Consider the following 25,347-nt stretch of genomic DNA (forward strand, 5'->3'; position numbering starts at 1 on the left):
TTTACCACAAATAAAAAAAAAAATTGTTAGACATGTAGAATTTAAACACATTGTTAATTGATATGTTGCAAAGTTCACTGTGAGCTCTTGTTGATTTACACATTAAATAATCACCACCAATATGGGGATCATCTCTTCCTTGCCTTTGCATTGACTGGTACAAAACAAATCTGGCATCTTGGTTGCTATAAAAAAAGATACAGAGAGAGTAGATTCATATGTATGAGTGCATGAGTGTACAATGAACACAACACACACACAGACATGCACACTAATGCACGCACACAGCACATGTCAGACTCACAATAGATGGCATTGTTCTCGTTGGTAAACAATGACTGTGATAGACATGTCCACAGTAGAACACAAATATTTCATTTAGCTCATCTGTTGGAGACATACACCAGTGGAATCATATATTACTGTCAATCTTGTTACACACTACAAACCTGTACTGATCAGTGTAGAGCCACACTCCTGACAGCAAGTGTCATCTGTAATGAATGTCTACATCAAGTGGTTATGTCACGTAACACCAAGTCTTACCTGTAACACACACAGCTTTCTTCTGATGTCTGTTCAATTTCTCCATCAGAAAATTACTGAAACACAGACACTTGTGTGAACAATGTAATACATATAATGTAGCATCTTATGGCATATGTGAAGACTGCACTGTGAAAACAGTCCCATTGGATGTTGCTATAGTATTAAGGCCCCAATGACATCACAAAACAATGTAACAAATAATGCAACACGGGTTACTAAGATTGTATTTAGTACACAATTTGCGTACAATACATACTAGCTACAAAGGAGTAGGCGTGGCCTACAAAATAATATCACCCAAAACACAGCCTCAATTTCCCCTGACGACGATGAGGCAGTATTGGTTAGGTAAAACTAAGCCCAAACAAGCTTTCAGATCGACTCAAAATGCTTTCAACAAGTTGCTACGGAACTTTTAAATAATCTATTTAACGGAATTTTCTAGTGACTGACTGACTGACTGACTGAGTAACTGACTGACTGATGCCTTCAGACAAGCGTAACTCGATAACGACTAAGGCTACAGGCTTGATTTTTTCACTGTTTGACGTTGCTTCGGCCCAACAGGTGTCTTTTGGCATACCGCCGTATGTACAATACATTCTTCATGGACTTACCAGTGTCCTCCTTTGTGTCCCATTCATCTTTGCTGACAGTGAAAAGTGTCGATTTGGCGATAGCACATGATGGCTTCCCCTCATAATGGAAATCGTCCGTATTTGTCATAGTGGCTATTTTGATAGCAGAGGTGCTTTTCAAACAGTTCTAGATTTAGTACTGCTGTGTAACAGGTTGAACATAGCCGACAACGAAGCATAATGGATACTTCACTTTTCAGATGATAATTGATATAACCGGGGCGTGCAGCACCATTTCTTTCGGTGTGCGTGGATTGCAGAGGTGCTTTTCGAACAGTTGTTGATTCGAAATGCTGCGTAATGAGTTGAACAAAGCTGACAACGAAGCGTAATGGATACTTCACTTTTCAGACGATAATTGGGGCGTGCAGTGTCATTTCAGATGTGGTATACGTGGGTTCATCAGTCATAATAATTTATTTATTAAAAAAGTACACAGAAAAATTTGGAATTTTCAACTAGAGTAGGAATCATAGCACATCGATAAAAAGTACTGAAACAAGCTGGAGTAGTCCATGATATTAAATCACAGTAAAACAATAAGAAGTGTTATATCCCTACTGTGCATTTCCATTATGGTATCATGAACACAGTAGGGATATAACACTTCTTATGTGATTTAATATCGTGCACTACTCCAACTTGTTTCAGTACTTTTATCGATGTGCTATGGTCCCTACTCTAGTTGAAAATTCCATAATACCAAATTTTTCTGTGTATTTTGTTTCAACTCAATACAATGGTAGTGTCTAATTAAAGAAGTGGAGTAGATCAGTATAGAACTACACACAAGTTCGGTTTCAACTCTGTAGGATGTGTACAAACTAACATACACACAAACAAACTTGCACATACACACATAGTGAACTACATACAGCATACACAATGTACAGACTGACATACCTGTCCTTGACTAGAATTTTTTTGCAACCTACACGTAATGCAATCTAAAAAACAACAGTAGTAAAACAGAAGATTTGTACATACCGTATATATGTACGTGTATACTGGGCCGTGTATACACTAAATACTACACTATATATGAGCAGAAATTTTTGGAGTAAAATTAAAATTGGTGATTTGGAAGGCACTTAACAAAATCATCACATTAAAATCTTGCCATATTTTATTAGTATCACAGGCTTTAGCCTTCTAACAGGTACCCTAGTGGGATGGCATAACCATTTGCTGGTGAGAAGTCAATGTTTAAGTGCAGGTTGAATACAGAGAAGATCTCAGATCCAAGCTGTTGTGGTTCCCTTGGCTCATGCCTAGACTGGGGATCAAGTCACTACTGGGTCTGGGATTTATTTCTGCATTCTTCATATTTAGTTATATGTTTCTGACTCCCTGTATCACAGGCTTTAACTTCTCACAGGTTCCTAGTGGGATAGCATTCACAGAATTAGCAGTGTTTATATATTTTAGCCAATTGAACAGGCACAAGATCAAGCAAGAAACTGATCGCAGGTTAACGTTCTACACTTTTGCTAGAAGGAAAAAAAGATACATACAGTGGAGATATCTTACACAGATAATGTGCCCAACCACCTCGTTTCCTTGTGGCTATGGATTGAGTAAACCTCTGTCCTACGTTTTACATAAGAGTCTCTCAAGAATGTGGGCCAGTACATAGGCAACAAGGTAAGCGTCTATACATCATTGTAAACGAGAAGCCACATAGCTACACTAAATATCCTCCTCACCAAAATTTCTGCTTTTACAGTAGCACCATGTACTATGACATATACGTACATGCACACAACACTATACACAGAGTCATAGGGATAATTCATCACCATAAGTAATATCATGCCAAAATTATAGACAGGAAATGTTTCATCAAGAAAGGTAGTAGAGAATAAGGAAACAAAGTGACCCAATCAAACACCAATTATGGTACCCATCAGCACAAAAACTCTATTGAGCACACAAGCATGACAATAGTGGGATATTAAAGAGATCACTGACCATATTGGGATAATTACCACACACTTAAACAATGGTTCTATGTAGACCTCAAATCTTGTTGCTATAATTTCTTCCCACAGCAATACACTGCACACATGTCACAGTATATAAAGTGGATAAGTGGAGCAAAGAGATCAAGTACAATCACCTTAATACTTAGCCTAATGTAGATGTACAGGTGTATGACTAAAGCTTTTGTCTCCCCTTTCCTCAGATAGAGTTGAGTGATCGTTAAATTAATTTTTCACGGCTTAATGGCAAAATTATCGCAAATGTTATAATTTTGTATGCATGTACGTATTCTGTTTTAAAATCATCAAGCATGTATATGTTTGGACACTAAGAACAATAGCACCAAATAAAGTACTTGTGTATGGTATATAAGATTAGTTAGTGTACAACTATTTCTTATCTTTATCAATAAACAGGTACAGGTACTTGACACACATCTTTACTAAGTGTTATATCAGTACACTGTCCAACACTACCATACAGTCCTGTACATACATATAGATGTACCACCATTTGTGGATTGGAATTTTCAAAAGGGAAATTGAATGTAGGAACTAATAAACTAAATCTAATTTTCTATGCAAAATTCATGTATCTATACATCCAACCATTGTATTAACATCCCTAGATATTGTACACATCCTTATACACCCACAAATATATTGGAGACATCTTAGGATCTGGAATTCAGATCACACAATGACCCTAGTACTTTTGAATTTACAAGCACCAATATTTCACTGATGTGTATTTGATAGTACAATAATAAGACCACCCATGGACCCGCAATATATGGCCTCATACAGTATCAAGGTGGCCTTAAAGGCCTACCTGCAAATGCCAGTTTCATTACCTGTGATTTCTACCAGGGTCTTGACGGGGCATATAAAATACAGAAGCATAACTGACTGGTATCATACCAAAATGTGTTGGAGCAACTGACAGAGGTTCAACCTTTTTAACAATCATTCGTACATTGTAAATGGAACCAAATACCATATAGACAAATGCTGACAATGTTCGACATGCAGCTACCAAGACCTTGTGAAACCTGATGTGCCTTATTGCATAAACAAAGATTTAACTTTACTATTAGAACATTAAAACACAGAAAAATACAAATGTGTAGTGAACTGTGTTATCCATCTTGAGTATCATCACAGGTCATACTGAAGGCTAAAAATATAACTAAATATCTTTTTTGATACTATGTATATACTAACTCAGCCATAATCTAAAACTGATAATATTATCAAACCTCCAAATAAAAACCACAACTTTTATTCAGAGGCTGTGACGTCCACTTTACTATACACAAGCCACTGCTCTTCTCAACAGAATGGATGGTAAAGATTATGCTCACAATAATTGCATCGCTGTATTTATCAATTCTAAGAGAAATTCTTGACAATACCAACCATCTTGACGGATAATGGTAACTACACTCATCACCCATTAGAGTAGCTGTTGTGCAATTAACTTCCACAGTGATATCAAACAAGTGTTCCACTACAATCTAGTAGTGAATATTAACATACACTACCGAGAGGACAAAACATGTAGTCACCTGTTAGTGGGTGTCAACATGGAGATGTGAGAATGTGCTTACTCAGCAAGTAAAGGTAAACCACTGAGCACTTTTAGTAAAAATTTTCCAATTATTCAGGCATCTAAAACCTTTTGTGCTAAAATATACTTCTTTAGAGTGGGTGTTTCAAAGGTGCTGCTCAGGTTTAACTCGCACATTGCCTGGGAAATATCATAGGAAAGGGTTTGCTCATGGCTTTGTGGCCCAGTCATTTCACAGATACAAAACATTTTACTTGATATATTGAGTGGCGCAGAGCTTTACATTGAAGGCTTTAGTTTTAGTTTACAGGTACAGCTAGGCTTGATGTAGTTGCTAAGTTTGGACTAGCCACTATATTCTATGATGAATGATCACTAAGATAACCCTAGGGCAATGTGTGGATGCATATATTACCAATGAAACTTAGCTGTTGACTACTTCTTCAGTGGATGATCTGGAAGGTAATAAATTGTTGTAAAACGTGTGAAAAAAATTTGGTACGTGTAGCTACCACCATTGGCAAGCTACAACACTCTGAATGTTTAAAACCAGTGTTTCTCGATACTTTTAAATGGGCGATAAGACCGGTTGTCCCAGAGATATGCATAATGTAGTGTTTGTTTCTTAGTTAAGAAAGCCACACAAAGTGGCAGATGTCTGAAAGAAGGAAGCCCCTCTGTTTAATCGCTATTAAGTGAGGAGTTGCATATAATCTATATTGAATGCCATACCACTGATTTCTTTCACAGGAATGAGTGTTTAATACTACTAGTAAGTGGTATTGGTTGCCCACCTGGCCCCTGAATAAAAAAATTACAATGCATTCAGCCCCATAGCTCTTGCAGTGAAGATGATATGGACAGATTTCAAAGGGCATGCATTCAGAGCCACTAAGTGGCTTAGTGAACAACAAAAGGGTAACCACTGTGATTACACTACAAACTATACAGAAGGAATGGACAAAATTAATGTGGAAATATCACACCTTAACCCTTTATTACCGAAGTTTTTTTTTACAAAACCGCAAGTGTGAAAACTTTTATGGCTTGTGTGAACTGTGGGCGATACGAGTGGACCCCACCCATTAATTAACCCATCAAGCTATATACCATTTGATAGCCATCTCTCTCTTCTACCAACACAGCTAGAATACTTACAGATCACACACACAACTCACGCGCTATGAAGCGAAGAAAGCGTATCTTCTCCGTATTGCCATGGCATTGAAAGATGGGCGCCGCCATCTTACTAATCAACGCGATGACATCACACTATTTATTTTTAGAATCCTTATCACGTGGGGAATGGAGTAATTCCAACTAAAGCCTCCTAGTAGCAGGGAGAAGGCAAACATGGAGTTTTAAACAGGTATTATTGTTTTGTATACGCTATTTTATATTGCCAAGTGGCATAACTTGCCCATGCTTCGTCCTATCGCCGAACGGTAAACTTCATTAAAAACGTCCGGTCCTTCTGAGCAGTGTGGTAGCAATTTCAGCTTCTTAGCCCCCAGGAAAAAGGTGTTATGGCTCCGTTTATAAAGGGCACTCGTTATGGCAATATATTAGCCATTCGATAATAAAGGGTTAACTGGCAATTCTAAAGGAAGTAGGGCACTCACATATCCACATAATTATTCTTTCCAATGATGCACATTTAAGAAGTTCACAGGTACACACAGCCAAATAGCCCATTACCTACACAATGTATACTTGTCAGGTAGACAAATTGATACACAAGATTTTCCTTAGCAGTTACCAGATAGAAACCTTGACCATATGACAATGGTGGGAGTACCCTCAATACAATCACCTATACACTACAAGTTGTGTTGTACTATTAACAATGTATAGTATTAGTACAGGTGGGGGAGCTGTGAACACTTTAGGTGGGTGAAATGATAATAGATGTGATGTACCTGTAGGCTGAAGTCTTGTAGTAGCTTGACTAGAGAATCCCTTAAGTGTGGTATCTCAACTTGACTGGGAATTTGCTGTGGGTGACAATAATGTGTGTAACACATAGAGACACAAGTGCAGGTATACTCATAACACGCATGCACATACACGCATGCGCACGTACACACACGCGCACACACACACACACACACACACACACACACACACATGCACATACGCATACCTGTACATGTATGCATGTAAACACACAAGTACACAGTCTTACCTCTATCAGTTTAGTAGGATCAATGTGAGTACCAACATTGTTCAATAAACCAGTAATAAACTCTGAAAATAAACATAGTGATAAATTTTGCATTTACGAAATCATATTATAAAAAACTGTCACACAACTTTCATCATCTGGTGACTATTTCAGGCAAGAGTTCATAATATATATCAGTGTATATATTATGAACTCTTGCTTCAAGTGACCCATACACACTTCAACGATTATTCAACACCACACACAATTAACACTACAAAGCTTTAAAACTACTAAACAATTCTAGTCAACTAATTAGTTTATCATTCCACACATTATACTAAAGTATCAGATGACAGAGAACCCTACAACTGTACAATTATGCATGTGTACCTAGTCTACAGTATCCAAACAAACTTAGGTAATTGAGGGATTGGAAGAGACAGCCATTAACTTTTCCAATATCACCATTTAAAACCCTCGGATCTTTGGCTACTGTTCAATTTACTCCACATACGTGCTTGAGAAGAATCATCCATATATTTAAGCATGGACATCAAGGCTTCATTAGTCCATTACAAACATACAGAGTGTTGTTCATGTATTTGAAGTGCAATTATCTACTGTATTTGAATGTGCAACAATATCACACTAAACAAGTGGATCACCAGATGCAGAATTAATGCTAAGTCTAATTTCTTTCATAGAAAATGATTTAGTCAAATACATTTTCGAAACCTAACTAACTTTAACTGCATTGTTCTAGTGGCATACTACTGTAGTGGGAGAGTGTCAGTTCTGTTAGGGCTCTCTGTGTCTAATTGAAAAGCTAGAATCACAAATTGTTGTATCAAATACACTCTACTCACTAGGCTTCGTTCTTGAATACTTGATCAAGTCTTCCCACAAATCTTCATCATCTTGCTCCATAGCAAATTGGATAGCCTACAGTGTTGATATAACATATTTGTGTACACATACAAACACAGTTGTCATACATAAACATTACTATCCCAGCTTGAAATATATTACATGCATGTACCATATGACCTCCATAGTGCATGTAACATACATTGAACATGAACAATATTTTGAGCTTACATATGTACAACAATAGGTTCCTTCTAGGAAGAATGTGATTTCAACCCTCTACAGTTCTTTGGGTCACCTGTTACCCATATGACATGTAGGAGCCAAACATACTGCAGCTACCACATATATCCCTCCTACTCAATACATATGTATGTATGCACGCATGTATTGTATGGATAAGCATACAATGTACACACATTTCTATTGTGACTATTAAAGCCTAAAAATTATTGATACACTAGGGTGTTCCTCTTGGGATTCACCTTATTAACATCTTGTAAACGTTCTGTAATCAGTTTCAGAGCTTCTTGTATATTACCCATACGACCTGTGTATACCAAACAGGTACATAAACACATACAGTGCTCACATGGTTTAGCTGACCTAATAAAAATATCATCTCCTCCACAAGTTGGAACTGATCACACACATCAAGTGCCTACAGGTAAACACAATGTAACAAGACTCTGTTTACATAGTAAGATAAATACTACTGTGTAAATCTGTGAGTACTATGTAAAATAATGTAGAGCAATTAAACTGGCAAATATGCTATGGAAAGTTGAGACCTTGACTATAGTTGATTAATAGTCTAAAGCCGAGAATAAGGTCTAAGTGTGGTATCCATAATGTGCTATTTAAACACATGCATGTGTGTGTGTGTGTGTGTGTGTGTGTGTGTGTGTGTGTGTGTGTGTGTGTGTGTGTGTGTGTGTGTGTGTGTGTGTGTGTGTGTGTGTGTGTGTGTGTGTGTGTGTGTGTGTGTGTGTACAAAACTAATGTCTTAATACATCATGTTTATATAGGGTACTCAAACAAAGCAATCAACTATATATGCATACAACCACAGCCTACGTATATGCAAGCACAAACCTTTTGTAGAGGAATATCGTTACACAGTCTCAGAAATGGTAGGAGCTTGTCCTTATCAAATTTGGCATACAACTCCACTTGCATCTCATGATACTCACTACCACATTTGCTGTCCTCTTGGAATAACGCATCTAAATACTATCCAGCATATCACATGAGTAGATGTGGTGTAGTGTTAGGAGAGATGTACCTTATGAAGGTAGTCCGGTCTGCCCTGGGTCTCCAATTCCTTGACAACTTTAGATGGCTGAGTACAACAGGATGTACAGTACACAAACATCAACTACTCAACACAGGTGTACAAGTTGGTACATAAACTAGCATGTACAGTACCATAAACATACAAAATTAGTATACACACATGCACACACACCCACAAAACTACATACTGACATGCATGACAAGTATAGTGTTGTTCGCAAAACAATAAAAAACAAACAAATTCATTGTACTAACCAAAATGGTCTCTCGTTTTAAGACGAGGATTTTCACAGTTTGCTGGATAAAGAAATAGCATACACAGCGTATTACACTGTATGCATTTCAACAACAAAAACACGTACACGCATGCAATGCACTAACATGAACTGCACACACTAAAGCATTTCTTGTACTAAATACCTCTACATCCAGTTCTAACAAGTTCATCAGGTTATTCAACAAGGCATGCCACAGATTGTGCCTCTTGATCAGTTCAAACACATCAGTGTGTTTTAACCTGTAGCAACATTACATGTACACATATTGGTATAACAGTACTAGTTGGATCATGTATTTTCTGTCATTCGAGCTTGGGAATTAAACAGAAAATAAGCTCCTGCTGGTATGATGTACTGAAGATGACACATATACGTATATAGGTTTAGTAATTAAGTATTTCAATCAAGCTAAGTGCTGTGCTATTGTTTTTGTATTGTTCTGTGTGTTTAATATGTCAACCAAGCCTGATGCTCCCACTACAGTGAAACAAGTTGATGACCTGCTTACCGAGCTCCGCCAATTGTGAGCTGATCTGCAGCACAAAATCCACCAGTTTCACCAGCAAGGTGTCGCGGCAGGGCAGGATGATGCAGCACAGCTAGTCATCCCTCTCTGCCTTGACCAGCCGCTTCTCATCCTTGCTGTCACTAGCCAGGTTGTCACTCTTGTAGGCTTCCACCACTACCCAGCCAAACTCTGAGTGGTCTGTAATCTTTATCAGCTTTCGTCTATTGGTGACGGTTCTTATACCTGCTCTTAGCTCTTTCTGAAATGGCCTCTCCGCCTTGCTCAGCCGCTTCTCATCCTCGTTGTCACTAGCCAGGTTGTCACTCTTGCAGGCTTCCACCACTACCCAGCCAAACTCTGAGTGGTCTGTAATCTTTATCAGCTTTTGTCTATTGGCGACAGTTCTTATACCTGCTCTTAGCTCCTTCTGAAATGGTTCAATTGTTTTGCTTGTGTGTTCATTAACTGGGAGCTTTGTGGATTCAGCCAAAATGATCATTACTGGCTTTGTGGCCCTACAGGTGGGCTATGCCCCACCTCTATGAATACCGGATGCGGTGCACGAAACCCTCCGCTCGCAAGATTCCCACCCAACTGGTCCAGTCATTCTGTCACCAATTAGACTCCAAAGGGACGCATTATTGGACCATGTTTCAGATGTGCTGGGTAGGGCCACTTGCAGAGCAACTGCACTAAGATGCATCCTTTTGATTTATATGCACGAGTATGAGAAATGCATCTTGCATGATGAGTGTAACTGTTGACCAGCTCCAGTTGGGACAGGTAGATGATTTTATGGCTGTGGACCAAGCCAGTGAGTCTTGGGAATTGGAGCTTGAGTTCAGAACTGCCCCAATACTTGGTGGGAAAGTTATTGATGTCCAAGGTAGGTTAAAGAGATATTTGAAATTTTGGTCAGTTACCTAAGATTTAGATGGAATCTTGTTTACCCCTGTGCTGTTTGCCGATGTGGACAGGCAATGGGGTCCTCGCATGATCAGCAGATAATAATAATAAACAGCTTGACCATCTATAGGTACTGGAGCTCTATTACTGAAGCAGTAGATGATTTCTTGTGCAGCTGGAAGGATGAGGTTAATTGTTGCCTCACAATTTAACTAATCCCTAGGGTTATCCAACATGCTAGGGAAACCCAAGCCCATGGTACATTGGTTGCACTATGCCAGCCATCTGCACCATTTTGGCCTACTTCATTTTCAGATGGAGTCAGCCCAGCACACTTTGTATGCAGACTGCAGGAGCTGGCACTGATTGAGGGATTGGCATTACCTCAGCAGTCTGGAGCAGCCCTTTGTACGAGAGTTCCCAATACACAATATTTAGAAACTTTGAGGCAGATGAAGGCCTGCATACCGATCGTGGTCAATCTGATGGGCATGATAGTTTAGTGAGCCTGGATGTTTAGTGAATAACATGCATAGTGAATCTCATGACAGCATGTAGCTTGAATCATGGAATATTTGACATCCTTGTGGTGAAATATACACAACTAGTAAGTGTTTAACAGAGCCTATTACAGCATCAACTAGTCAATCAGTTTTAATTGATTGATATGGCTATTGATACGCGTGTTGCTAGCCTGTGATGTTCAGCAAATGAATGTATTTTCATGGGCAAATTGAAAGGGGCTGCCACCCTCAAGGTCACCCTTCTTGGGCTGCCCTAAATCCTAAATATTTGCCCCCTATGAAGTGGTCAATATGTGGACTTGTCAATGTTATAACTATAACACAGTCACAGCCCCTGTGACTGGTATGTACATGTATGACTTATGAATTCTGCCATTAGCACAGTATTGAGTGTTACTAGCCTCTTGTTGGCCATGAGACAGGTGCTATGCTTATGTGTGGTAGTCATAGTTAGGATAGTATTTTTGCAATCCTTATCCCGTCACATATTTTCTTTGCAGTTATCTCCTCGTCCAGGAAATTGAGTTATGTACCTATACACTATGCACTGCTTGCTCTAATGAATGTTGAAATTTAAAGCGTGCATTAGTGATCAGCTCTGTCCTCAGTATTGCATGGCTGATTATAGGAGCGTAAGACGTTTGGAATAAGAGTTACTGTAATGGGACATAGTGTCATTGTATTAGTATTTAAGTGGGAGTATAATGGTCTTGTTGCTAAGATCCAAACCAAGTTGATTCCTCATTTCAATTTTTTTCCTAAAATGATGTAAGTGCACTACTTCATTAGCAGTAAAACACCAAAACAAACCCACCAAAATTTACTATGATTAGTAAATCCAAATAGCCACATAATGAAGATTTCAATGCATTTTCATTAAAGCACACAGTCAGAAACAGGGTCAGTGCAATAAAAGAACATGCTGTGCTAAATTACTCTAATAAAGCAGTCACTACTTCAATAGTACAACCATGTATATAACCGTGATCATATAAGCTGTGGCTATGAGGTACAAGCACATCCTAGTGCCTTTATAAGGGAACAGGGAAGTGTCCTGGTTTCAGGGGTGCACTTACAAAATACAAAAATGTCCTCATTTCAGGGTGGTCTTTCTGAAGGGTTTCCACTGCACAAGAGATTTATGCTCATGACGATCGGATCCATTGTATCAACAGTTTATACAAACATTACATTATTGTATACACCATCACTTACTGTAGATACACTCTCAGTGCACGATCAAACTCTCCTTGTAAGGAATATCTGAATGAATGATGTATGACAAATAATTGTGGTGTGCATTCAATAAAACAACATGACAAGTTACTGACCATAGTGTTATTATACAGAACAGTTTACACTTACAGGTAGCCAGAGACTTCCAACAGATCTTGAATCTTGGACGTATCTGTAGCTTTCTGTTTTTCCTGCAACGAAAAAGAACAAGCCCTGTATGTATGTATATACAGGCATTACGTGTGTGTGCGTGTGTGCATGGTCATGAATTGCATACATACATATGTGCACATCTTTGCATGGTACATGTACACAGTGTGTGTTATCTAAACATTATATCGTACAACATATTTACACACCTCAACAGCATTTACTATTGTTTGCAGATCATATAGAGCATGAGCCTCCTGTTGCCATTCCTTCAGTGTGTCCAGTAACAACTACAGGAAACATATTATGCAGTGTAAACCAAGCCCACATGCATGCATATTGAACATGTTATTAAAACAAAATTGCCAACCTTTGTGTCAGTGTTGAGGAAATCATTCAGCACCGCCTCATAAATGTGCTTTCCAAGACAAGGGTTTTTCCGGGGGATGAATGGCCTGATAGCCTGTCGGATCAAAGCATTACAACACATCAAATATTGTACACACAAATAGTCATGATATTGTAAAGGCACAAAAAACATGGCATACATAAATCATTGTGTTGTTAGACATGCTCAACTTATGCACACAACAAATACAGTAGTATGCAGTATCTACAAACCTTCAGCTGTTTCTTTTCCATGAATGAAGTGATCACATCTTCCCAGTACTCCTTATGTTCACCACCAAGAATGTTATAGCATTGTCTGAAACAAGTACATGAAATACACTACACAACATAATATATAGAGTACCAGAGATAAACAAGTTCACAGTGACACAATTTGTAACAGCACAGACTACAAATATTAGGTACTACATGAGACAATTGCTGCAAACAATTACGAACTTGTGATATCACAACACACATTACCTTGTACATTACACATTAGAAAAACAATTATTAAATGCATTCATAACACAGAAAAGATTTCCATTTGTTTTATTACCAGTTTTGCACTCACCTAGCAGCATCATCATACATTCTTTTCTCTATCAAGTGATTGATGTACCTCAGGCCAACATCCTGATATGAATATCATCAACAGATTAGTCATAAAATAATAACTATGGGTTTATTCAAAGCAAAAGCCTACACTAACATACAGTGCATGCTATACAAACTGTATAAATTACATGGTACTTACCAGTACACTGATCCTGCTGAGGTTCACTGCATCTTTCTTAGCTTGCTCTAATGCGTCCTACAAGGACCACAAATAGATACCTAATCTCACTAATCCACTGGGTGACAGAATACAGTGAACCCTTGATTATCCGAACTGTCTCAGGCAATGATAAAAGTGTTCAGCTAAGTGAATTATTTGGATAACTGAAGCCCATACATTTATATATAGAGCTCTTCTGAAATACTCTAATAGAATATACAATTGTACTCAATTCTCTACTAAAACAGTCATTTCCAATTCCAATAAATGAGGATACGGATAAACGAGGGTCGGATAACTGAGGGTCTACTGTAAGTTAATACACTACATATAATATATTATGGTGCATACACGGTACTATACTATCTGAACAACTGTGTGTACAAAAATGTTCAGATGAGCTTGGATATGTGTGTGAAGCTGATAGCTCTATTCAACTACTCTAATAGAGCATACACTTATTTTGAAGGGAAGAAACAGGGTGTACCTAGAGGTCTTTTGAAAAATCCGAAAACAAGCATTTTTACGGATTGCCGTTACGTCATGTAAATAATACCCATGGTAATTTACGGACTACTAGGCATCGAACATAATGAATAATTGGGTAACAAATGTGGTGTTTAACAGTTCATATCAGTATTGTAGTACAAGTCTCATACAGTGTAGCTTCAGTTTTCGAATTGCGGCTTGTAGAATAAATCACACATTTGGCCTAAATTTAATTGAAAAAATACACTTACACATCATGTTTTCTTCAAACTATACTGCTAGATACTAGAAGGTAGTACTACTAAACAACTTCATAATGTTGTACCGATTTCTTTTATCCGGTAAATCAATTCTTGGGGCAATTTGCATGACCCGTATATATATACACGTGTCTTGGATTGTACACCTGTTGAAACGCCCTAATAAAACAAGCCACTTCTACCGTTCGGATAGTTAAGGGTTTTGAGCAAATGCACACACATGTACATGCAGTGATGTTATGTTGACCCTACCTCAAACCTCTCCTTGGTCATCAACCACTCAATACGATCATCAATAGTTCTTTTCTACAAAATCACAGCACACAACAATGTAAGCGTAACAACCCAACAAACAACCCATACAGCTATACAGTATAAATGTGTACACAAATTCTAGTACCTTAGCTTCAATGATGTCCATAGGAGAGACAATGTAGTATGTACATTCACCAGACTCAGACTCTAAGATAGAGAGTGATATGCACAGCAATATGTAGTAATAGTTACAGTGGTTTTGCAGCTACATCTTTCTTCCTACTGTATACACACACCTAGGTGATAGTCATTGCAGTTGTAAATCTGGTATCCTTTCATGGGTAACATGTCCCTTGACAACTCGGAAGGTTCTTCATTAAAACCTTTAGTATTGATGACCAGTAGTTGAGGAGCCAGGGCATTTCGTGATGGCTATAAGAATATAAAATTTATCACATAAAGGCATGTAACGTACAAAGCATACACAAGTGTCTGTGGCTAAACCATGAAAGTTGAACCCTAGCTGTCCTATTTTTAACTGGAATAGGGATTTTTTAATATAACTTGGCTAGCTTGATATTGATAGCCTTTAGGGCTGCAAAGATACAATCCCCAGCACACACCCTACTAGTCCTATAGCTTACCACTCCAGTCTTCTTATCAGCTTCCTCCAGTACATATCCGAGCACCACCTGTAATAGATATTATAATATGATTGCAAGACAAGTGGAATCACATGGGTAAAAATACTTTTAGCATCTCTTCGACAATTGCATTGTTTCTTGATTTCAAAAACACGAATGCTTTCATGTGTTAAAATACACGTACATGAATCCCTAAATTTTAACCTCATGATGTAGTGTGTCACAGTGTGTATATAGTTAATGTGCAACAATGCTTCCAAATTATTTATTTTTCATCAATAAATGAGGGTCACAAAAGCTGCCAGTTAGTCACCTACGTGTGTCTTGATACATAAAACATTAACTTATTAAAATATAGTAGTTTTACATAGATTCTTATTCATGCTGCAGATAAACACCAATGAAAACACACACACAACACACCACACACAACACACGCCACACACACACAACACACCACACGCAACACACACACACACGCACGCAACACTTACCAAACTATCTTGGAAGGTAGCTACTCCACTGACCAGACAGTCCAGCTGTGACATTGAAACTATAGCAACACATACATGATGTGAACACAAACAAAAAAACCAACTACCTAAGAGGGAAAAAATCACAAAATAAACTACAAAATTAGCACATACACACTAATTCAATAATGCACTAATATATACATACCAACTTCCATAAACTTTGAAGGAGTAGACTGAGAATAAGTTGGATCAGCACTAGGACTGTGAGTGTCCTTTATAACACACACCTACACACAAAATTAAGACAATTGTGATGTGTACAATAAATCTATATTCTAACCATGCAAGTTTAGACGTGTTAGATACACACATCTTTTTTACTTCCTAAGAGGTACACAACATGCGAACACTTACAGTAGCACACACTTGCATATGCATACTTTGCAATAATACACATGGCATACAGAATAAGTGAACATGCACTAACTCACATGTGTAGAGGATGCACACATAAATGCGTGCATGCACACACGCACGCACGCAAGCACGCACACACACACGCACGCACGCAAGCACGCACACACACACACCTTCACATAATATTCCCAACCAATTATTAAAGTGTTATCATTCTTCCAGTGTAGTCGACATGGTACCAATTTGGGTATCAAACTATGACAAAGTAATTCACTACAGCATATCCTATGACGACGCATCACACACTAACCTGCTATCCTCCTTAGATACACATGATATCCTCTTCTTAATGGTCACATCGTACACATGAACAGCCTACAAAATTGTATGACTCAATCAAGCATGCACAAAACTAGTACACATTTAGAATATCATACAAACTCACCTTGTCATTGGCCCACACAATATAGTTTCCTCTCCACTTCATATCTGCTATCACACCCTCTCCAGCGTGAATAACAGATTTCTTACTGCCCATTGGCCATCGTCTCTCTTCTATCATGTACAACTACAGATTAAAGTGGTGGATGGTCAACTGACAATAGTGTAACGATGTATTCACCTCTTTGCCACCACACACATATATCCTGTTACCAGTTCCAGAGAAGTTGGGATGGATAGCAATTACCTAATAATTATACAATGCACTAAAAATCACTAACACACATTTACTCAAACTGATTAGGTACTATGTACTATAACCACTAACAATACAAGTTTACTACCAATAAAATAAAATATCTCCATTATGAAGCACGATATCCATCTACACCGTTAACATGGTGGCATCACACAGATTAAATGTACACTTACATACACTACATCATGGTTATAGTAAAGTACACATCACCATTTATAGTGTGCGTACCTTAATTGGTTCATCAAATCCCAGTACACTGTTGTACTTTGCAGAGAATATTCCTGAAATTGCAACCTAAAGTGTGTGACCAACAGATCTGGTGACCAAATACACAGTTCAACAACCTACTGAACTATGTCAATATATAACCAGTACAAAACAAAATTTCTAAAGTTTTAGTAGTTTTAGTGTGCAGTGTACTTATTACACAAGTCTTTGAACTTGCTACATCTGGTACAACAACAGTTTCCTAACCACATTAATATTATATTACACACTGATAAGTGCCAATCAATGAAAAGCTACCACTGAGGTAGTAGAAAGTGGAAAACAACATTGGAAATTAATACACATACAACTTGAAACGGACTGAGCTATTACACGGCTTATATACCTTCCCACCATCATCACAGCTAGCCATGTACTCTCCCCTAACATCAATACATATCTGGTTCACTGAGTGAACATGCTGGAATGACAGACAAGTACATACACTACAACCATTGAGTGGTGACTCACAATAGAAAAGTCCTTCCCAGACAATCTGTTTCCTTGCAGATCAGAACAAAACACCATTCCATCATGCATCCCATATACTATAAACTGTACAGACAAGTGTACGGCATGCACTAGCACATTAAAGTGATTACTTACTCGATAATGTACAGCTATGCAGCTAATCATTTTGCTGTCTCCAGATATCTCCTCGCCAAATCCTAGGCCTGCTCCAAACCGTTGATACTTCAGAAGTGGCTCTTCTTCTTCCTCCTCCTCCTCTTCTTCGCTACTCGAGGTCTCCTCCTCCGTCGTCCCTGACTCATTTTCTTCCTCACTGTCTCCTTCGCTACCAGAGCCTGATCCAGTTAACGACTGACTGTCCGCCATTTTATGTTCTAAATAATGCTCTTTGTGAAGCTGCGCACGTGAGTTGTTACACAGTCCCACCCAAAAACACATGTTGTCAACCGAGTGCTTTTCACCCAGTTGTGTTTAACACTTGAAACGGCTTTGTACAGAGTGATCTTGCAGGGAGGAATCACTGTGACAGTGGATTATTGAGAAGTGAGTCCAGTACGTGTGGCACGGCCATTGCGTTACCTGATACACAACCTCTAATTTACTACTGAAAAACAGAGGCTAAAGGGGGTAGTTGTGACTAAAAGGCTAATTATGAGTGATTGTGTATTTGTGTGGTATATTTTTGTATGTATGTTGTTTACAAGGCTGCACTAAAAATCAGCATGAGCTGAGTCGAGGGGTAGGTAACGACCTGAAATTTCGTTACCTACCCCTCTAGCTGAGTGGACTTCCTGTTTAGCTAAATATTTCAGGTACCTTAAGCTAGTTGTAAACAGGTTGTAAATGTCAGATTGAAATAGCAACCTGCACTGACCATCATAGCCACATAATACTGGCTTCACAGTGAGGGGTCCGAAACCAAGCTAAATCACCTACGGGATTTCGAAATCTTTTGATTTTACCAAAGATTTCAAGATTCCAGGGAAGATTTCTAAAGATCTTAATATTGCAGTGAAAATTTCAAAATTACTTGTGAATTTTAAGAAATAAGCATAGATTTTAAATTGATTTCTGTATACTTGCAGTATAAAAATATAAATTTCAATTAGTTATATGCTTGATGATTATTGTGTTAGTCATTAGCTAAATGTAAGTTAAAAAGCAATGATTAAATTGGCTAGAGAGCAAGTTTGGCAGTACCACCTGTCTTCTGCAATCACCTTAGCTTTTGCATAACTTGGGTGAAACCATTCATTGCATTTGTCGCAAGACACCATTGGGCTTTCATCATCTATTGATCTGCATAGACAATAGACATCAACTTCATCATACCTTGGATTTCCTCCTCTTCCTGCCTTGATTACTGGAAAGGGAGTCATCTTCGTATTGGACAAACACTGCTCTCTAAATGTTTTCTCATAATACTTCAGTTGATTGTACACAAATGATCCAGGATCTTGCCCATGTACCAGTGCAGTGCAATATGCAGCGGCAAACACACAATCATGATCAGCCATTTCTCCAGCCAGCTTCAGTAGAGCATGCAGCCAGTTTCAAATTTTGAGCTAAATGTGTGCAAGTATAATTATATGGTAAGTATTAAGTTAACAGCTACATAACTCTATATTCAAGCTCAGGGACGGAGGAAGTAGTTGATATGAGGGGGGGGGGGGGGGCTGGGCTGACCCAGACTTACGTATCTCTGGTTTGGTAAGGTGAGACCAAAAAAAAAAGGTCACAACCAACTGACAATAGCTTTCCACCTCACCAGCTACGCATTTATAGCTGATAAACTACATTAAAATCCTTACATAGCTCGCTAAATACTCATTGCTTTATTAGAGCGACTGCTCTATTAGAATATCTCGATCTTTATCACGGTTTTCAGCCCCACTCCAAGAAGGATAATTTTGGTGTGATATCATTCTGAGGGGGGCTTCAGCCCCTAGCCCCCCTCCCCCCCTCTTTTCGCCGCCTATGTTCAGGCTGATGAATCCCTCGGAGAATCCAATTAGCTCAGCCAAGAGTATCCAGTAGAGTTGCTATAGCTGCGTGTCCCAGCCAGCTGCTTGTCCTAGTTCGTGTCCTAGCCAGTTGCTTCTCCAGCTGCAGCCACTCAATTCGAGCTCAGTTAGCTTTGGTATTAAACGCCAAGTCGAGCGCGAGGTCGAGAACCAATTGGGTAACACTATGGACATTAATATAGTAGAGTAAATCGTAGCTACTACATGTAGCTACATGCTATGACTTACCGAGGAGCCGAATCCAGCCGACTAATGTAAATCAACCATTGCCAACCCGGTTCGTAAAGGGAAAACATGCTTTTATACACGTATAATATCCGGACATGTCCGAAAATTTCCGGGAACTTTGAAGTTATAAGATTTCAGGATTCCGGGAATTTTTAGTAAAGATTTCAATTGTGGACCTACGAGATTTCTAGCTTGTTGCGGACCCCTCGCTTCACAGTCCGCTAGCTATAAGGCTACTCCAAATGAGACTGTAGTTACCCGTCCTCCACCCGCATTTAATGTCATTATTTTTCCAAAACCACTTCCTGTACTACTTTCTGGAAATTTCTCATGGAGTCTTTTATTTTGTATTGCTAAAAAATACAATAAAACCTAAAAATGAATGGCTCTGGTGGTTGCTAGCTTGCAAAGAAGCCATTTTCATGACCTTGAAATCCTCTCAAGACCAAGATACTCTAATAGAGCAGTCACATCTTTAATAATGAATAATGATCATAAGCCTCCCACCCACACCGTATAATGAAAACATCAGGATGGGAAACTACAGTCTCATTTGGAGTGGCCTAAAGATTTAATGTTGCCTTAAAATCTTATAACTGAGAAGGTGTGCTAGCATTTCGATGTTTAGGCATCATTTTCGACTATGGAAACTGTTTCTTCCTGCTTCAGGAAGGTGATAAAGTGTAAGCATAAGCTTTAAGAAGGCATTGAATAATCCTTGTAGTGAAAGATACCTGTTGTTGCTGTGATTTTGGTTGCTTCCGTCAACGATCAATAATGAAAAATGACTGCCTGCACGCCTGCATCAAAATTGAGGAAGTGGCTGATAAAAGAAACTAGCAATCTACTGTGCCTGACCTTACTGCACAAGCCAATCCTCCAAAATACTTTATGCCACCAGCTAATACTGTAGCCTCAGATTCACCTCCTACCACAATTCCACCCACTATAATAGTATGCCCATACTGACGTAACATTGTTATTTGCAATAAAGAACTCAAAACTGTCTCACTGCTGGAGCCTTCCTGCTCATTCAATTCTCAATCATGCTGACCTTACTGCTGTGTGTCAGTGTGAAGTAGGAAACTCAACAGTTGGTTGCTAAACTTGATTGCTTGGGCTTTGCATGTCACTACTATACTGCAAATTGGTTGTCTTGGCCACTACAGTATCACTGCTATAAAGAATGTTACAAATCTAATACCATTAAGGTAGCAACAATTGTCATCACCGTATCTCAAAGGATATTCTTTACTCTAATTAATAAATGTATTTTATTTACATGTATATATTCATCCTTGTTGGTCTCTGTAGTCGCATGTGCTGAGGAATTGTATTGTATAGTATTTCATCTCATCTGATGGTACACTTTCCATCCACATCAACTATTGAACATTAGTTCAATCATCAGGCATGACAGTATAGCGTCATGGCAAACAAGGCTTTATATCATTTCATATTCACATTATGTTATGACAATGTGTTCAATGTGATGTATAGAACAGAAGCTGTCCTGACCTTCCATCCTGAAAGAAAGCTTTCATTATAAATTGTTATAGGTCAATAAACTTTTTATCGATAAAATGCTATATTTAACAGCTCAACATGAAATGTATTCATTGTCACAATTGAATGGGTTTGTATACCTTATACTGTATATGTGTAATATTAGGATGACTGAGATTTTAGAGTCTACTCCGCTGCTTTCTGCCAATGAAGCAAATGATGACGATGGTGGACAAAGTAGGGTAATTCTATAACCTATGTTAGCTTGAGGTGAACCATTGTATTTGCAATGCAGCTGTGTTGCGTGATGTCACTAATTTCAAAGATGTTTCGACTAATGCTACCAATCCTGGCACTGTTTTGGATAAACCACCATCTCATTACCAAACTGCAGCTCAAGGTGTTTACCCTCAAGGCCCTTCCCAGTATCCTCAGAGTGGTGGTAGTCAGTCACAATTTGTAGTAACAAACCAGGTACAGTCATAAGATTTTACGTTATTGTTAAATGAAACTATTCCCTGTAAGGAAACTTTAGATATGAGGAGAATGATACATATGTATCATTACTATTTAAAGTATCCTTTGTATCTTTATATATGGGCACTAGAATATATGTATTACAACACTGCCCATAGGCGTAGCAACCTGGAGGGCTAGGGGGGTTGCTAATGATTTTCTGCTTTTAGTTTGCAAAAAGATTGAAATACCTAATAGAACAGTCAGTTATTCTAATAAAGCAGTCAAGGTGTAAAATTGCTCTCAGAATTGAGGCTATGGGGGCATGCCCCCAGACTCCCCTATAGAAATTATGCTTCACATGCTGACTGTGCTTTACAACCACCTGCCCCCCCCCCCCCTCCCCCCCATCTAAAAATATTTACTACACCTATGGTATGACCACTGGCTGTTAGAGCTTAAATCACCACTGCCTTGATAGTAATCTGGTTTAAACTTTGTGTGCTGTTTATTTGTAGCCAACCACAGGTGATGTACAGCAGCAGGTCATAGTCAGAGAATCATATTACTCTACTAATGTGAAAGTATGTCTTGGTATCCTCTTTGTGTGGTCCTGTCTTACATTTCTAACATGTTGGCCACTGGCAATCACATCATGTTGTCTCACTGGATATGTAAGTGTATCATTGGTAATGTTTATGTATTGCATAACAATGTATGCGTATTATAGATAGTTATTGATACACAGGGTGATTACAAGCAGTGAATCTTGCTTACCAACTGTTTCTTAAGTACAAATCATTAGTGCATCAATTTTACCCACAATTTGAGAGATAATAAAGCAATGAGCATACAATGTTAGCATATTGGATACCATCTTTGTAACGTGAACATAAACTTTGCACCCTTAAAGATTGAGATACTCTAAAAGAACATTACAGTCATAATGAATAAAGCGGTAATTAAAAATTGTGATTCATGGATAAATATCCTAAAATAATCACACATTATTTTGAGTTTGGGAAACATTATTTATTTTTTTATTATTCTGAGTATAGTATTGAGCATGACAGGTGTCTCCCAGCAAATAATTTCCAAATGGCTCAGATCATAAAATGATTACATGCTATATTATTTGGAATCATATGAAAATGGTGAAGTCAAGCATATCAATGGTGTCTGGCCTAATCCAAACATCTAGAGCTTGTTGGTAGTTCAGTTCTGCATAATACACAATGGAAATGGCTTGTTCATGCACAGAAACTGCCCTATAAATATCCAACCACATGGTTACACTTCGACCTTCTGAAAGTGAGCCCATATTGGAGATGGGTGGGTGGGATCATTGATATGCTCGACTTCATCTTCTTTAAATAGCATGCAATCAATACATGATCTGAGCCATTTGGGAATTATATTTCAGAAGGCTCAGTCTCGCATATCAATGGTGTTCATAGCTTCCAAGCTATTCCTTGTGAAGTTGAGTTCCAGTCCACACAACCTCTATTTTATTATTTTTTATTGTTACATATTACAGTGACCAGCACTGAAGGTCTGACAACAACATATGCTGCAGCTTTAGGATTACATGTGTAACAGAAAAGGGGCCAAAGTAAGGAAAAAAATCCCTCCAACCCCAGGATTCGAACTGTAGGTCACCCAACGTCTAATCGGGACTACACTCAGTCTTCCTCTATGTTTCAGTGGAGGCTAGTACCGATCTTCCAAAGGTTGGGTAGCTTGGATCGTTTATCAGACGGTAGTACAACCTCCTGAACAGAGTCTGGACTCTGGTCAGCTGCCTTAAGGATATCATTTGAGGTGATACTGCACCATCACCTGCAGCAGCTGAAGTTGAGGTGCCTCAGACTGAGTCGCCTGAGAAAACACTCACATCGATGGCAGCAAGCCTAAGCACTTCCCACAACCTCCGGGCTATGGTTGCTGGGGATACTGGTTTGTGAGGGTTGACCACGACAACTTTTTGCTAACATTGTGGGGTCTAAGTGTAGAGGTTGCAACCTTGTGCTGTTTGAGGGTCTCTACTGGACATAGTTCTGAGAGTTGCGGGAAGGAAGGAAAAAAGAATTCTTTAAGTGGCTTTCCTTGTCTTGACTGGGGACTGGGCTGGAAAGGTCCAGCAACATCTCCAGAAGTACTGAGTACCAGGTCTGGGTCCTTCCACACTGGCACTATTAGCACCAACTGAGCTTGCTGTCAGCATACTTGGCTCAATACCCTGCCAATAAGTACCATGATAGGTTGGCAAACTAGCCCCATCCTGCTGGAATGCATGTACTGCCTCTGCCAGATGGTCTGGTCTCCAGCTGAAGTAAGCAAAGTATCTGGTACATCAGTCTGGGGGCAAATTGGTACACTTCCAGTGGCCTGAAGGCTTCAAAATATGTGTTGGCAGAGCATCCAGTCTGTCCTGGACTGTCCAGGATTCTGTGTGAATGTGTTACGCTGACAGAGCAAGTGCAATGTCCCTGTCTAGAGCCCACATCCATAGTTCCTTCGCCAGTCCTGTCAACTGGCACAACACTGCGCCTCCCATGTTGTTGATGTGTGCCACTGCTGTGGCATTGTCCAGTTGAATGAGTACTGAGATCCCTGAGGTATCCTTCAGAAAGGTCTTCACTACAAGTGTGGCTGACAGGGAGTTGATGTGCATAGCTTGTTCCTGTACAGACCAGGCACACCCTGTGCGTGTCTCTGTACAGGCTACTCCCAAGCTCAGCTGTGAGGCATCAAAGCTGATGGTCACAGGCTCTGGTTTCTGTTTAAGAGGTTTCCAATTCCATATGGTTAGCTGTCTCTCCACCAGGACAATTCTTCCAGAGAAGCTTGTGAGAGAGTCAGGGGGACCTCATAGTTCTGATTGTTGTCTGCTAAGGCTGCCTGTAGGTCTCTCTGTAAGCAGCAGTAGAACAGTGGGGCTGGAGGGATAGCTTGGGTTGCTGCACTGAGCTTCCCCAGAAAATGAGACAGGAGGCGGGCTGACAAAGTAGTCATGTTGGATAATCTGACTGCCTCTGTCCAGATCTGCTTCACCTTGTCTGCTGGGAGAGAAACCAGCAGAGTGTTGATGTTTACCACCATGCCCAAGAATTCTAGTTCCTGATTCAGGGTCATGACTGATTTCTCGGTATTGATAATGAAGCCCAGGCATTGAAGAATGTGAGTTAACACCACCAAGTGCTGTGCTGCTAGCACTGCAGACTCTGGTATAATTAAAATGTCGTCAATATAAATGACCATTCTGGTCCCTCATGACCCGAGTACACATTTTCAATTGGTTTGAGTCAAACTTTT

The 25,347-nt window shown here is 39.1% G+C and overlaps 2 protein-coding genes across 2 annotated transcripts in view; one reads left to right on the forward strand and one right to left on the reverse strand.

Annotated features, from left to right (window-relative positions):
• On the reverse strand, positions 1–18,214 carry LOC136249330 (vacuolar protein sorting-associated protein 41 homolog). The gene is made up of 35 exons (XM_066041287.1): positions 17,954–18,214; positions 17,819–17,902; positions 17,694–17,768; positions 17,309–17,374; positions 17,003–17,068; positions 16,826–16,948; positions 16,691–16,755; positions 16,554–16,635; positions 16,169–16,250; positions 15,982–16,040; positions 15,488–15,535; positions 15,140–15,275; positions 14,989–15,050; positions 14,841–14,894; positions 13,819–13,875; positions 13,636–13,697; positions 13,293–13,377; positions 13,042–13,134; positions 12,881–12,961; positions 12,651–12,712; positions 12,501–12,548; positions 9,490–9,586; positions 9,325–9,366; positions 9,059–9,115; positions 8,869–9,006; positions 8,380–8,434; positions 8,259–8,323; positions 7,773–7,848; positions 6,925–6,986; positions 6,659–6,733; positions 2,091–2,134; positions 547–602; positions 450–494; positions 305–387; positions 1–185 (listed from the first exon to the last, which is right to left on the reverse strand). Exons 1-35 carry the CDS (start codon positions 18,182–18,184, stop codon positions 129–131), a joined length of 2,673 nt encoding a protein of 890 aa, XP_065897359.1. The 5' UTR covers positions 18,185–18,214; the 3' UTR covers positions 1–128.
• Positions 18,210–25,347, forward strand: part of LOC136249334 (uncharacterized) — a 21,529-nt gene continuing 14,391 nt past the window's right edge. The window contains exons 1-4 of the mRNA XM_066041291.1: positions 18,210–18,361; positions 21,743–21,813; positions 21,872–22,050; positions 22,551–22,706. Coding sequence (XP_065897363.1) covers positions 21,744–21,813; positions 21,872–22,050; positions 22,551–22,706 — 405 coding nt within the window. The 5' untranslated portion in view covers positions 18,210–18,361; position 21,743. The remainder of the gene's footprint in view (positions 18,362–21,742; positions 21,814–21,871; positions 22,051–22,550; positions 22,707–25,347) is intronic.

Source organism: Dysidea avara, chromosome 3 (genome assembly GCF_963678975.1).
Source record: "Dysidea avara chromosome 3, odDysAvar1.4, whole genome shotgun sequence".
Classification (NCBI taxonomy): Eukaryota; Metazoa; Porifera; class Demospongiae; order Dictyoceratida; family Dysideidae; genus Dysidea; species Dysidea avara.

Coding starts and splice junctions, on each gene's coding strand:
- LOC136249330 (XM_066041287.1), bottom strand. CDS start 18,184: ATGGCGGACAGTCAGTCGTTAACTGGATCAGGCTCTGGTAGCGAAGGA. Junction 9,367..9,489: donor TGTTAGAACTGGATGTAGAG/GTATTTAGTACA, acceptor TTCTTTATCCAG/CAAACTGTGAAAATCCTCGT. Junction 495..546: donor GAAAGCTGTGTGTGTTACAG/GTAAGACTTGGT, acceptor CATTCATTACAG/ATGACACTTGCTGTCAGGAG.